Source organism: Temnothorax longispinosus, chromosome 2 (assembly GCF_030848805.1).
Source record: "Temnothorax longispinosus isolate EJ_2023e chromosome 2, Tlon_JGU_v1, whole genome shotgun sequence".
Classification (NCBI taxonomy): Eukaryota; Metazoa; Arthropoda; class Insecta; order Hymenoptera; family Formicidae; genus Temnothorax; species Temnothorax longispinosus.
The window spans coordinates 1063149-1078707 of record NC_092359.1 but is presented as its reverse complement, the minus strand read 5'-3'; the positions used below and the strand labels follow the sequence as shown (position 1 = coordinate 1078707).

Genomic DNA, 15559 nt, shown 5'->3' with positions numbered 1-15559 from the left:
AATGACTGCGTTAGTTTGGCGCAGAGAAGGTAATCCCCTTTATGGAGCAGGCAAGATTATCACGATATAGTAGCGGCGTAACTTTGGTACGGAAGTGGGAGGAGAAAAAGAGAGGTGGAAGAGGAGGAGGTTGAGAATAGGGAAAAGGAGAGAGAGAGAGAGGGAGAGAGGGAGAAAAAGAAAGAGTGAAAGAGATGGAAGATGCTCGTAACGTGCATTGACCCACCATTTCCCTCTGTTACTTCCCCTCAAAAGCCGATTTTGCGCACGGTATTCTAAGCTCGATTTCTTTTTGATGAGTTTTATTTAATTAAGTTATGTCGCTCGGTTAAAGAAAGAGAAGGAGAAAGAAGAGGAAGAAAAGGCTTGATTCTCGACGGTGTTTCGTTAACATCATAATTATGAGACTACATCTACAATGTGTTCGAGCTTATTATAATAGCATTCCGTTCCAATTCAGTTTTGAATTTACTCGTAAATCCCTGCTCTTTTTTTTTTCCATTACGCTATGTACGTACTTTTTATTCGTTTTGACGGATTTGCGTGATAGTTTACGTTTCTTCATATATTATTGTAATAGAAATTATAATTTTTATATAGTCTTCATTAATGCAATTGTAAACATAAATGATGTATATTCTAAAACTCGATTACCTGAACCCGGACTAACTTTTTAAAAATCGATTGAGCTTTTTTGTTAACGGAAGAAAATATTCTTTCATTTTACTACTACAAACTGTTCACAATATCTGCTTTAAGGCACTACAATGAAATATTTAGAAGTATTAACAGTTTATTGCAAAGGATAATGTGTTCATTACAACTTATTATTAGTTGCATGAATCATATCAAGTATTTGCAACGATTTCAATATTCAGGTAATGCAATATGATATATTGTATCCCAGTTTCTGTGCTGGAACAATTACGTGAAGCAACGTTTCAGGATAATAACGAAATATATAGTCGCATGTGCATGTTGGCTTGTACCTATAGCCAACGGGAATGCAATAACCGAGTACAAGCTAATATTACTCAACCACAACCGTGGGTTAATGCGCTTGCAAAGAACGCAATAAAAATAATAGCCCTTCCCCCTCTTTCATTCTCTATTCTGCCCCTCCTGCTGCGAAGGGAGGAGACGAAATAGGAGTGGAATTTTCCACGCCAGTACTGCGCCTGTGTGTTGCTGTTGCTGGTCAATCGGTCGCTGCTGTTGCTGGCGGGCTTGCTTGTCCTCATCCGACGTGATGGAACAGCAGAAACGACTGACTCAACAGAGAGCCGAGAGAGCGAATGCTTGGTAATGCAGCGGGGAGCTGGGGGAAGGAGAGGATCTACCCCCGCTGCGCCCAGCATACCATCCATTTCCTCACTCCTCCCGGGTTCCTCTTCTCTCGTCCTGCATCTACCCCAGAGATCTATCTATATGTATACCTAGAGCTTCTACGCGTTCACCATTACCATTAAAATAGCGACTCTCGCTTCAATACAAACCGTCCAATTCTCTTTTCTCCATATACGGTGCTTTTATTTTATTTTTCCTTTCTATTTTCCTTTGCTTTACAGCTGTACAGCTGTAAGCAGTCTCCAACAGTGATAGCTATTTTACCATAGAAACTATTTGTGACCTTTTTTTATATCTTCAAACTTGATATATGATATATTGTTTCTTGCAAGAAAAATATTGAGGGAAATGATATTTATTATTCCTTCCTCAAGCCACACACGTGAATAATTCTCTTTGACGTTTTGGTTTTTTATTGCATGGATGACAAATAGATGTTCGATATCACTCGAACAGTAATTAAGGATGGTTAAGGATACATGATAATATAATTTATCAGCAATACGCCAGTAATATTTTCTCGTGGCGAGGTTAATGTATAACTTGACCTCGTTTGTTGACCTCACTGGTTGCTAAGCACCACAGTCGGGTACCGGGCACCGGCGCGGCATGGCGGGGTGAGGAAGGAGAGAAGGTTAAAGCTTTAGCGACGTTGCCAAATTTCTCTCGAATGAGGATCTAAACCAACCAATCAGCAAGCCAACCGGGCGTTCAATGTATTGAAAATTTCTGGCATTATGATTATGAATACGGATTATACGGAACAGTTGGTCAATTATGCGCGAAACCAGCGGGATTATCGCCCAATTGACAAACGTCTTCTTTCACGATTTTTTTTTTTTTTTTGAAAATTTTACAAATCTATCTCTATACAAATTGAAGATAATTATAATTAATAATAATTATATTGAAAAAATCTTAATATAATTTTTATTAAATGTACAGGTAGTTTCTGTAATAAAAACATTTCTGTAATAAACACTAATATAACGGTTGCAAAGTAAAAGAAAATTTTAAAAATGTTGATGTAATACTTTTTAAGAATAATGATAATAACAATAGTTCATCTATGTTTAAAAAATAATACGTATAAAATGTGTATACAATAATCTTATCATGTTGCATCGAAAGAAACTACATAATTACAATTTTTATATATATATGTATATATATATATATAGACACAGATAAAAATTTTTACTTTTTTTAAGAGGAACTTAGTAATAATTGTTTTATTATACTAATTTTTATTAATGCTGTTTAAATATATAAATTTGTTCTTCTTATATAGCTGTACTCGTGAAGTTTCTGGTTTTAGAGAAAAAACAAAAGGAAAAAAGAAATGTAGAGAATGCAGCTAAACTAAATAGACTTTTAACCTGTAGTTTTTTAGCATCTTTTTCCTTCCCTCTCTTTCTTTCCATTATACATGTACTTAACCTGACCTGACCTGCGTTGAACACAACATGTATAGGAACATGCAAATTAAAGAAGTAAGAGGAAGAAAACACTTTCAATATTTATGAGAGCGAAAAAACGTTTCGTAGCAACTTTCGTCAAGTTATTCTTCCGTCCAAATTAGACTCACAGATGTCACATGATAAATTATATTGAGTACGTAATGAAGAAAACGAAGTGTACAGTATGTGAATGCGTTTAACTGTTGCGCGATGTGATGCTGACTTGCTACATTCGGCCACGTTAAGTATGATTACGTAACCAGTGACCAACTTCGAGCAATTTACTATTCAAAGCTGCGAATTATTTTTAGTCTGCATGAAATATAGAAAGTCATGATCTAATTCTTGTTAACATATACATTACATGTAATACGTACACCGATAAATTAAATTTTTTATTATGTTTCTTTTTCTCGATGTTGCAATAATAAATTTACATTTTATTTTTTTAAATGTAACAATAGTAATAGATCAATATTTATAAAATATTAGATATACAATACTTTTTTTTAAACAATAAAAAAACATACTAAATATATTTTTTAAAAATTCAAACTTATATGTGCAACAAAAATAAGTCTAAAAAATACATTTTTAAAGCACTTTTAACAAAAAATAATGAAATATTAAAAATAAAATATTAATTATTTAAAATTATTTTAAAGATATAAGATTATTGCAAATAATCATTGCAAATATAATTAAATATTTAAGCAGTACTATATTATAATCAAATACTGTTTAAGTATATTTGGCTATAATTGTTACAACTTGTTCAGAACTTGATTAGTGTTGCAATGTAGTGTTTATGTAGGCACTATCAATTTATTTAATACAATTTTAAACAAAATTAAAATTATATTAGATGATTTAAAACTTCGTAAAATATATTTTATTTAGTCTATAATTTGAAAGAAAATTTCCTATGCCACCACAAATTCTAGATGGTATAAAAGCTTCATGTGCTTGGATCGTGCTACTTTCCAACTTATATTTCATAATATATCTGCTTTTCATGTTCAGTGTACTATATTAATCATTCTGATTTGGCAATTTTATGGCTATAGAACTTACCCACCAAAGAGTTATTCTGGAGTTGGGAATTTTTTTTTTACACCGGTATCCTGGGAAGTATTTTCTTTGCCTTCTCTGGTAAAACCGAGACATGTGGGATGAGGATCGGAATCCGGGAGCCACCGACTACGAGACGACCGCTTTCACAATCAGCCATGCGTCACTCCACATATTTGCTTTAAAAACATACCGCAAATATAAAAAGAAGCTTCAAATATATATTTTTTTTAGTAACACATCTCGTTAGGATAGAATACTGTCAAGTCATTTAAACCGTTCCAGGCTATTTATTTAAAAAATTTTGAAAAGTAATCGATTTCTCAGGTACCTAAAATTGGAAACTTTATCCTCTAGCTATTGTCTAACACAAAAGGAAGGTAGAGCTATAAATACAAAACTGTTCACTATCGTGGATGACGAGAAAGTTTTTTCGAAAGGCAACTAAGAATTTTTTGAAAGTAAGGGTTTTTTTTCTTTAAAGTGACAAACAAACGATTGGAGAAGTTATAAAGGGGAGGCTTTACGACGATGCGAGTAATATTATGGCGATAAGTAACATTTTCCTCACGTTCTGGAACTAAATGAAGAAAGCCCTAAAAATTACTCAAAACTGATGCGAAAGTAGAGGTATGTCGGTCAATTCGTTCAAAGATCAATAATTTTATTTACCGGAAATTGCTGAGCCTTTAAAGCTTCGGAAAAGGTATATAATCACTTCTTCAGAAACGAAATTTTTAAAGTTAGAAAATAAAAATTATTTTAATACCACGATTTTAAATGACGTTAATATTATATTTGCCATTAAGATTTAAAAAAATTTATAAGAGACATGGGCAAAAATTTTATAAGAGATTAATAGGCAAAAAATGCGATCTAATGCGGAGAGAAAAGAGAAAACTATAGTTTGTGTATTGCATATTATTGCTTAATGTGTGTGTAGGAGATATAAGTTCTGAGTTCGATTATTTTTAGAGTCCGGACATCTAGAAAAAATAAACAGCCTCTCTCAAGTCTAGTCTAAAGTACGAGATTGAGACTGTTTGATAAAACTTTATTTTAATCAGCAAAGTATTACAATAAAACAGTAAAGTAAGATAAAGGGTACAGATCTATCCTCTTTCTCCCACTTTGATTTACCTACTATTACATATATTTTTGTAGTAAACGTAATAATTAAAAATAAATATATAAATTAATGATATAAAAAAGTAAAATCGTTACGTTCACGTTGAAAAATTAATAATTAATTATTTATGCAAGTATTGCAATTAATGCAAGTATATTGCTGAATTGCATTATTTGAAAAACAGACGTGCCGAATATGTCGATATAAACATTCCGTTCGTGTTCCATTATTCGTATTTTGGCTTGGTGTGTTTGTTTGCTGTTAAAAACACAATTATTTAATATAATATCTTGCTCTCTGTACGATTTTATTTGTTTTTTGTGTCATATTAATTTATATTTATATCTTAATTATTATTTAAAAAGATGTACTTGACACATTTCTTTTTTACATTTTTTTACCCAGTAAGCAAATTCCTCGTAATATAACAATAAATTGGTAGTAGATTTGCTTTAGATATTGAAACAGATCCGGTATCATCTGTCCGCATTAAACTCATCTTTTGTCGGCAAAAATCTGCCGATATAATTTGACAGCAGATTGTCGGTAGATTGCTCAGTTCCTGCAGTCAACATGTCAATATTATATTCTGTTATATTTCTGCCGGCACATTCTAATATCGAAAAAATTTGACAAAACTTTCTATATTCTCGACAGATTTGGCTGTCTGGCTACATTGATATTTTTTACGCTTACTAAGACGTTAAGATCTCAATGATTTATGAAGCGACAAAAAAGGAGGCCGTAATTTTGATCGTAATAGCGGAAAAGTGTGCGAAAATATTTTTGGTTTCCAGCACGTTTATTTAAATTACATCCGTACGAAAATGACGAAGAGGCAATTGAGTAAACTCCGAGCGGAAAGATTGTAAGATAATTTTAATTTTTTTTTTAATATAGTGTTTTCAAGAACGCGGTCTCCTTTTTAATTCCTATATCATATTTTCATTTTCTTCTATATTTTCTATTAAAAAATTTCTTTTCTTTCTTCTTTCTATTAAAATGCATGCGGCAAAGATTATAACGCTAATTTATCAAAGCGGCGAGTAGGTTTCTAATACATTACATAACGTTGAATTATTTGTTATTGGTATTTCCTATCACATGTTTGATAAAATAGTTTACGTGTTGGCTCTTAAGGGGACTGGAGGGTCAGATATATGGAGAAAAAGAATTCTTAACATTCAGTATTTCTATAACTTGTTTGATTGAAATTCCTTTCATTAAAGCAACTACATATGCTTATAGATGACGAAATAATATTTTTTTGAATAAAAAAAATTTTTTTTTTAAGGAAACCCTATTATTTAACGGAAAAAACTATTATTAGAAGTAATATCTCCTAACTAAATAATATATTGTTTGGCTACAATGAATCTATAAAATAAAACAAATAATTTCTTTATGTTAAGCCGTTTTTATGCCGTTTTGTTAATTTTTATTCGATTTTTTTAGTGGTTCACTTGATAATGATAACCCTCCGAAATTTCTAGTTAAAATTTGCTCTGATCAGATGACCGAGAGCCGAGATATTACTACAAAACAACCTCGAAAAAGAAACTTCAGCTATGCATATCGTACATTTATCTTAATATTTGTTAATAAAAAATATTTTTTTCTACTCTTTATATATTGTATAAATGTACCTCAAAATTTCATTTTTGCACATTTATTCAGTTTATCACAAAATTTTCCAGCAATCTGACCCTCCACACACAGTCCCCTTAATTGCGTACATTTTAATGCACTCTATACATGAGCGTGTAATTAGTCTCGACGAACAAAATCATGTATTTATATACATGAGACTGATTGTGAGAAATAAAATTTGAAATTGCATTAATTCTATTCGACCTAGTTGCCATCGAAAGCTTGCATCGACATTATATCAGAAAAGCGTTGTTACTTTTTTTATTGCCCTCCCTTTTCAATTTGAGATATTTTAATCAAAATCACGTTTACAGAAGAATTCCAGATAAGTTACTTGGTAGAGCCTTGAGTAGAGTGTAGTATTTCAATAGAATATATACTATGTAACATAATCGCACTGTCAGTCGATTTTTATATACCTAGCGTCACTTGAGTTGCTGTAATAATATTAGAGAGATAACAGAATTCTTCATTTTAGTGTTTAAATAATTAAGCAATATTTTTGCGTTGAATATTTAAATGTATCATTTATTTTGCTATTATAATTTCATAAAATTGTAAATTTTTATATCTATGCACAGAGAGAGGCGTTACATAAAAAATAACTGCAATTAATTTTTTATTATATTTTCATCGAGAAACATTTCTTTCAAGTTTATTGCAGTAATCGGCTAATATATTCAACTTTTATTATTTTTCTTTTCTCGCGAAAAATTTAATTTTTTCCCGAGATATCAAAGGTCACTTTTATAAATAAAATACTAATTTTATGAAAAAGTTTTATATTGCACTCTCATATGCTATACGCTGTTATAAATGTCTCGAAATTCCAACCATTCTATTATACATATTATAAAAACAATATTAGCGTATGTAATTACATTCGTGATGTAATGGGAAACGAACGCGAGATATGAGATTGTACGGGATAATAATGAAATTAATATAATTAGTAAGAATGGACTTTTATAGAAATTAAAGAGCATGTGACATTTCATTCGTAAACTTAAAGTATATGTATATGTAATTGTTATATCAGACAACAACTAAATTTTTTACTCAATTAACACATTTAAATGCACCATTTGTTCCCACTTTTTTTCGTTATTATCTATTCTTGTTAAATACAACAGTTGCATAATCGTATGTGGAAAAAATAAATCTTATACGTTTCAGTACTTTAAATTGCGTCGTTTCAAATTGCCTGCATCCTACCAGAATAAAAATTAAATTAAATCGAAAAGCTAATTTCGAAAGTTTATTACAATCCCTCAGTTAAAAAAAAAATATGTATTTTTCTGGTTCCAAGTTGGAGAAAAGCACTTATATATGTATATGTTTCTTTTTAAATATAATTTATCAAGTATAATATTCTAATTCATAATTATTTGTTTAAATTTAAAAGATAACTTTAAAATTATAAATGATTTTATCGATGCTACTATGATACAATGCCGTCAGAAGTACCAAATTTCACATTATAGTTCGCTTTAAAATACACGACCTTATAACTGAAGGGCTACTAAATTTAAAGGATGTATTATACAGGATTATTTCTCCAAATCTTCTTCTACATCTTTTTATATATACGTCACGTTGCTCGATACGGGCTGCGTTCGGGGAGCGCGCTATTAGCACTATTTGCTTATTCTATCCTTGTTTTACACCTGAAGAGCGATAAAGATAAAATGATGCAATAGCGCTAATAGTGTGCTCCCCGAATGCAACCATAGCATACCCGCTGGAAATCGAAAATTGTTGTTGGGGTACAAGAGGGGAAGTCTGTAGGAAGTCCGTGGGAAGCTTACCCTCCTAGCATTTTGTAATGGGTGATTTGGGAAGGATGATCCAACTTGACGATGCGAATAATAAAGAAGAGAGGAAACTTGGCTGTATCCAGTTGAATGAGTACGCATTCATTTCATGAATTCATGCATGTTTTTGTAACATTTATTTTTTCTTCGACTTATCTTAAACGTTTTCCTACGAAATAAATAGAACAAGATGAAAAAATATGTATAAATAGTTAAATTTTATTATAATTTGTTATTATTTGCGCTAATCTATATAATTTATTATATTACTTGATCTTGAAACGTAGCCTTAAATCAAGGCTGGAAATCTTTCATTACTAAATTGATATACAATTTAATATATATCATTAATACTAATAAGAATCTTATTGACCCTCCTATCTTGTACGATATTTATTGCTAAAAATATTACCTCAGCCGAGGCACGAATCTCATTTTTTTCCCATTTTCCAGAAGGGGCATTATTCATTCGCCAGGGCAAAACATTCTAATAAGCCTCTTGTAAACTCCCCTGTTCTGTTTATCGTACTAAAATTGAGACGATATTTTCCGGAATAAATTTTGTTTGTACGGTTTATAAGATACTCGTTAGCAATATAAATTGTATATCAGTTTTATAATGCCTGCAGATAGCCTTTTATTGATTTATTTTTAAATAAAGAAAAATAATTTATAATTTACATAAAAGTAAGAAAAAAAACCACGTAATTTATAATTTATTACCAATTTGTATATTATATATGATTGTTGTATTGATTTGTTGTCCATATCTGAAAACTTTATATAAAGACTCGAGTACAAAATTGATACTTTACAATCTTTCTTGGCAAAACGGACAACGCAATATATTATTAAATTCACAAAGTAGTCAAAGTAAATTGTTCTTGAGATACATTACTTAATTCGAGAATAGATTGAATGAGAGATTTAATGACAATGACAATTAAGTTGAAAATCTTGTTTTATTCGAATAGATGACATGGGTGAAAAACAACTATTACAGATTATGTTTTTATTTATTCTGTGAACAGTCAACAAGAGTTTATGCGAATAATACGGTAGAACAGATTCGAATAGCTACTTGAACTTTCCTTATGCACTAAATATATTGCATTTGTCACATTGTTACATCCTATTTCGTCTGTTCTGTGTTATATTAATGTTCGTTATGTTCAGTCAGTACGGAGTAATCGACTCGAAGTTAAAAAAACAAACCTTTAGGAGTTTCAATTTTAAACAGACTTTAAAATTGATTTTAAGATGTTATCTTATAGCGTTTTGGCCGGCATGAATTTGACCCATGACCAAGGTCCAACCCGAGAAGAGTTAATAACGATCACGTTCTACTTCCAGGTTTTAATCGGACGATTCCAGCATGTGATGTCATTAACCCAACTCGGGTTGGGCCTTGGTCATGGGTCAAATTTATGCCAGTCGAAAACGCTATTTAGATGTATCACGATTCGCTTTATAATTCACAGAGCTTTATCAATTTCCTGTTTTCATGTTATATTTTTAAACACAATAAGTTCATTAAACTCATATTCTTCATTTCGTGTGCGCGAATGTGTGAATGATTCATGAATTCTATTGTTGTAACAATGTAATAAAGTTTTCGCATTATTCATTATCAGAATTTTTATGTCGTACTTATCAGTTTTATTGTACCCATAAATACGAAATGGACAGTGACTGTGAAATAAATTGTTGCATCGATGATGTATTATTCATATAATTTGTTTTACAATTCGGGATGAAAGATTAAAATATTTCCCTTATTAGAGTTAATTTATCGATCTCTCAACGTTACGCTCTTCGAAATCTATTTAAACAATTTAAATAAATTTTTTGACATTGTAGCACGATAAATTGCAACTATTACGAGAGTTTTCATGTAAATCATAAAGGTAAACAACGTCCCTTATAAATTTTTAGATTTATCTTCATTTTTTCTGCCTATTTTGTTGGTTATTTATTCATTTACGAATAATGAATCACAATTGCGTTTAGAAGCACGTCAAAGATGAAATATCCAAGGCCTTACAAAGAGTTTCCGACTTGTACAGTTTATTGCTCTTTCCACTCGGTAAATAAAAGATTATGCTGGAATCTCTTATTTTTGGTAACGATTGTTATCCATATATGTCTAAAAAAATAAAAATTGTTTTATTCAATTAAGGAAACTAAATGCGATAAAATTATACCTTTCCATATAAAATCTTAGATGATTAATAAGATCTTGTATATCTTGTATATGTATATCTTTGGATTTTTATCATTATTATTATTTTCTTTTGGTACACATTCTGAACTCTGGCCTTCCTTTACTTTCAAACAGCTGCTTCGTGATCTTCTAATTCATTTCACTGATTATAAGAAACTTCAAATGTATCTAGCACAAGTAGCCATTGTTGAATATCTTCTTTCAGTGCCACTTCAGTATTTTGCTCCGTTTACAAATTTCCCGAGTCTAGTTTCTCTGTCTACAAATAACATTATATATTTATGTATATTTAATGATATAAGTATAATATAATTATATTTATATATTTAACCTAATAAAAAAATTATAAAAAATTACGATGAAATTACATATTTAATATAATTCTTTCATGTTATATTTTCTTGAATTACATTACAAAATGAACATAAAATAAAGAGACTGACTCCTAAGTTTGGTAACATCGAACTGAGAGATCCAGGATAAATTTTTTGCTATGTACCACAGGCTTAATATGCAAACGTAACACCGTGATGCAATTAACACCTTCCAGATTCATAACTTTTTTATGTGCCATCAATTCATATGAAAATGTGGGATAAAATTAAGATGCAGCAGTTAAATTTTATGCTTAGCAACCTCCCATTGCACAATAAGATATGCACATAGTAAAATTCTTCACATGGTCAAATCTATATAAAAAAAAAACAAGCTACCACTCTGATACAGGATCTAGTGTATACAATACTGTAGACAGAAATACAGTAAAGTTTGACCAAAATATGATGGCAGATTGACTGCAGAAATCAGGTAAACTCTTTGATATACTTACTGCATAATTGTATACGAATTAACAGCAGAAATAGAGCAGAATCCGGATTCAACAGATTCTACCCAGTTTCTGCCTTCAGTTCTACCATCGAGTTATGTTAGCAGGCTCTGCAGAACATAAGCTTAATGCGGACATTATAGTCGATTTCAATTTGCGGGCTATTTCTGCCAATTCAATTTACTGTCAATCTACTGATACGCCGCGGTCAGTTCGCTCATCGAGTCCTGATTAGTATGTCTAAAGGCTGCTAGGTCAATACGCCAGATTGCAGATTCCGACTGATTCTCTGCAACTGCGAGTGTTGTTGAAGCATACAGATGCCAAAGGAAAGCCTGTAGAATCCTGCATCCTGTCGGATGCCTGTCGTTTCTATCCGGAGCACGCGTCCACGATCAATCGCTTCCATGCGACACAACATATCCGTTTGATAACAGGCCGGTTTGTTCCTCTCGCAATCGAGTTATTCGCTTTCTCCTCTTTCCAAAGCTGGAATAAACATTTAAGATTAACTTTTTATTCTTAAACTGAACTGAAACTGAGCTAGTGCAGGCGAAGATAGAGAGAACAGAAAAGAACGTGTATAAAGATTAATCAATGATTCGCCCTGTTGTACCCGTGGAATCGTTAGATTTATCTGATCACGATAACTATACAACTGCAGTTCCACCAAAAAATAATTAAAAAACTATATAAAGAAATATATAGTATTATTAATAAGCATCATAAGATTTTCTAACCTTATAAATTTGACATTTAACGGTTACTGATTTTTTTTAACAGGAACTGGCGACAGTTATCACTTATATATATGTAGAATTTCAAATGTTATTTACCCAAATATAAATATTGCGAAATCTTTTCGATCTAGGAAAGCTATCACTTTCGTATTTACTATTTAACTTGTTTACTTTTGCTTCGAAAATGCCGGCTGATTTTTCTCGCTTGCAATGGCTCTGCACTTATAGTGCAGCCAGTTCAGTAAACTCTTGCACTGAGTTTCGGCTGCACTCCCAAGTCCCAATAAATATACACTTCTTGAACCAGTGCTGCTAATTGAGAAATAAAAGAGCAAATCTTTTTATTTAGATGTCATTTTCGAGGTCGTAAGGTACCTAGGAGTGCAGATCAAACAAACGTATACCTATCGTCATCTCCGCGACAATTCGACGAGCTAAATTGCCGACTAGTTCTCGCACGTCGTTCTCGGATTTCAATGTAATTTTACTCCCTCGAAAAAAGGCAGAGAGCTTTTCTCTGTTAATTAAATTCCAAATCTGTCGGTTTCCCATTGCACCGTTTGATACGCGGAAAGAATTTCATTAAATTGGCTGACGCCGAGTGCATTGTTTTGTAAACAACGACCGAGCTGGACCGAGCTCGGTCTGATGACGTGTCGATTGTCAATTAATAACGACTGACAAGCCGTAGCTTCGATCACGTGTTTACACGCGTGTAAACAAAGTTCTCATGTCATCTCTTGTGTTTTCCGGTTAGCAATTGCAAAATAATTCCAAAGCAGGTGATAACGCACGTGTGAAATGAGCAGATTCTTTTTGTTGAGAGAATGACGTATTTACTTTGTCGAACAAGTTAAATTGATTGGCTTGACTGTAAACACAATTAACACGATTTGTTGAATGTGCGTGTAATTGGTCAAAGATAATTACAGCTAAATTATAATGTAAACTGTATAGAGAAAATCACAATTTTTATAAAATTACCGTAGCTTGTTGCACAAAGGTAGACACGTCTTCACACGACGCAGAGAAGTTGAAAATACTTCCTGATTTTAGTATTTAAGTATATTCTTTTCGTTCGTTACAACATCTGTGTGATAAAATTAAAAGAGAGTTGTCGTCCAATGCAGGTAGTTGGATTTAAAAGCACATTGGAGGTTCATCGACAGCGAATGTTCGCCACTGAGACAATAAAATATGTTTGGATCATTACGTAGCAAGTTTCAGACGGTGCAGGAAGGTATATCTGCTAGGTAAAAGGTTTTCTATATTTACTGTGTCTCTTGTCATTACTGTTTAGAAATGATACGGATAATAATAACGTACAATAATAGAACTGACGATAGCCGGTCATAAATCACACACTTTCGAATGATGAACTACGAAAGATAACGTAGCGACGTAAGCAGCAGCAGCAACTTTTACAACTCCAGAACGTAATCCATGATTTCAGTATACGCGGATTGTCCACCACTGAGCAACCAAAGAGCAAAAAATCGGCCAATGTAAGGAATGTAAATTATGACGCTGGGGCAGACGTTCTGCATCACTTTCAACTGCAATGGAACGAGCTTCACGAGCTCGCAGAGGAAAACGCGGGAAAGGCTCAGGAAGCGGATACGCTGATATCTTCTATTTACGAGAAACTTCAACACGAGTGGAACAACGTCACATGTTTAAATAGCACCTTAGCTTACATTCCAAAGATTAATAATGCAATTCAAGATCTTATGGACCAAATAGGTAGTTTTCCTTTTTTAGAGATGAAACGCGACGCGTTTAGACACAAATAGAAATCGAATCTTTCTAAAATTGTCCATTTTATTATGTCGAAGGAAATTTACAAGAAATGTTTGAAGAAGTTGAAGGAGCTTTGTATCGATTGGAGGACCTAAATGAAATGTTAGATTTACAAAGTAGACAGTTGGATCACAGGTTCCAGTTGGCTTTGTATAAAGAGAAGAAACTGATAGAATTAAATAATTTCAAAGGTACGTTACGCGACGAAAGAAATGTATTTTGTGTATCCAATGAAGATCTTTTCATGAATTATTTCAAATTATTTTTTTTTTTTTTAGGAAAGTTAGCTAACGAGCACACGGAGAGACTCTCGCAACATGAATTAAATCAGCAAAAAAAATTGAAAGAGCGACGAGAGACCTTCGAGGAAGCCTTTAAGGAGGATCTTGAGGAATACAAAGCAACTGGATCTATACCAAGTATGCCTTTTATTTCTATATCTTCTCACAAAAAAAAAGAAAATGCGTGTGAGCATTAAAGTGAATGAAATAAACAATTACTCGTAGAAATATCCGAGCAAAAATATTCAAATTAAGTAAATCTATTGTAAATAATTTATACCCTGTGAATATCGCATGGATGTCTTAATTGCCACCTGATGCAAACCTGTATATTGTTTAAATACGATTGCCACAGAGTACCTATCAATTGAGAAGTTATTAAACAGCTATGTTATTTCGAAAATTTATTATTGAGCTGTGCAGTCAGCTGAATTCGTTATAATATTTATATTTACAAGTTAATACAAATATATTTCTAAAAAATGGTATTTCTTCTGCAGTATAATGTTTCATCCACTTTATTCTGTCCATTCACGAGATAAGTTTAACTTCCCGATGATTATTCTGTGATTATCATTAATTACAGATTATATGATTAATTTATCTGTTCCAAATTTTAGAGTTACCAGTCTCTGCAGAAGGTCCATCTTTGGACGAGATAGTGTTGGACATTGATTCGAAGATATTTGATGAGTTTTTAGAGAATTAGAGGCAGAAGATTGAGGATTGTATCCATAAGTCTGTCGATAAGTCGTTGCTAAACTTTATTTGAAGGTAGCTCATGACGGAACATGACTTAACCGCATTTCTTACAACTAGATATTAGGGCTGTGATTCAGACAATTTAAGCTTTTTAATATAAAAAGTGTAAAAAAAATAGTTCACAGTATAAAAAATGTCTTATACAAATGCTTCCAATTTTTCCATCAAATGCCTAAACTGACTTTTAAATTTCATGAAACTTTGTACAATCCTCGCAGATGTAAGTGCAGTATTTTGTGAATTGTGTTACGTATCATTTGTCTTTTGAATTGAAGGGAACTCGAATTTTATCCCGCAACAATTCTCTCGTATGTAAATAGATGTAAGAGAAAAATATTATTTTGTTAAATTTTCCTTAATTGTATTATAACTAAAAAAAAATAAATTGATGTAACATGTATTACAAACTTTCAGAAATTTCTTTGTATATTTATAATAAAGTGTGTTTAATAAAA

The 15559-nt window shown here is 31.9% G+C and overlaps 1 protein-coding gene and 1 long non-coding RNA gene across 8 annotated transcripts in view; one reads left to right on the top strand and one right to left on the bottom strand.

Annotated features, from left to right (window-relative positions):
• The window catches only part of Dysb (dystrobrevin binding protein dysbindin), a 23710-nt gene extending 8151 nt beyond the window's left edge, over nucleotides 1–15559 (top strand). For 4 of the 7 annotated variants that reach the window (XM_071772014.1, XM_071772013.1, XM_071772012.1 and 1 more), the window contains 5 exons: nucleotides 13392–13514; nucleotides 13715–14004; nucleotides 14097–14252; nucleotides 14340–14480; nucleotides 14963–15559. In XM_071772014.1, the coding sequence (XP_071628115.1) occupies nucleotides 13459–13514; nucleotides 13715–14004; nucleotides 14097–14252; nucleotides 14340–14480; nucleotides 14963–15051 (732 nt within the window). In that variant the 5' untranslated portion in view covers nucleotides 13392–13458 and the 3' untranslated portion in view covers nucleotides 15052–15559. Of the gene's footprint in view, nucleotides 1–12502; nucleotides 13044–13391; nucleotides 13515–13714; nucleotides 14005–14096; nucleotides 14253–14339; nucleotides 14481–14962 lie in introns of those variants that run through there. The other 3 variants (XM_071772009.1, XM_071772010.1, XM_071772008.1) reach the window with 3 other exon arrangements.
• LOC139809238 (uncharacterized) lies at nucleotides 9469–12497 on the bottom strand. Its single transcript, XR_011731058.1, has 4 exons — nucleotides 12358–12497; nucleotides 11525–12010; nucleotides 10676–10954; nucleotides 9469–10617 (listed from the first exon to the last, which is right to left on the bottom strand). It is a non-coding gene; the product is annotated as an uncharacterized lncRNA (long non-coding RNA).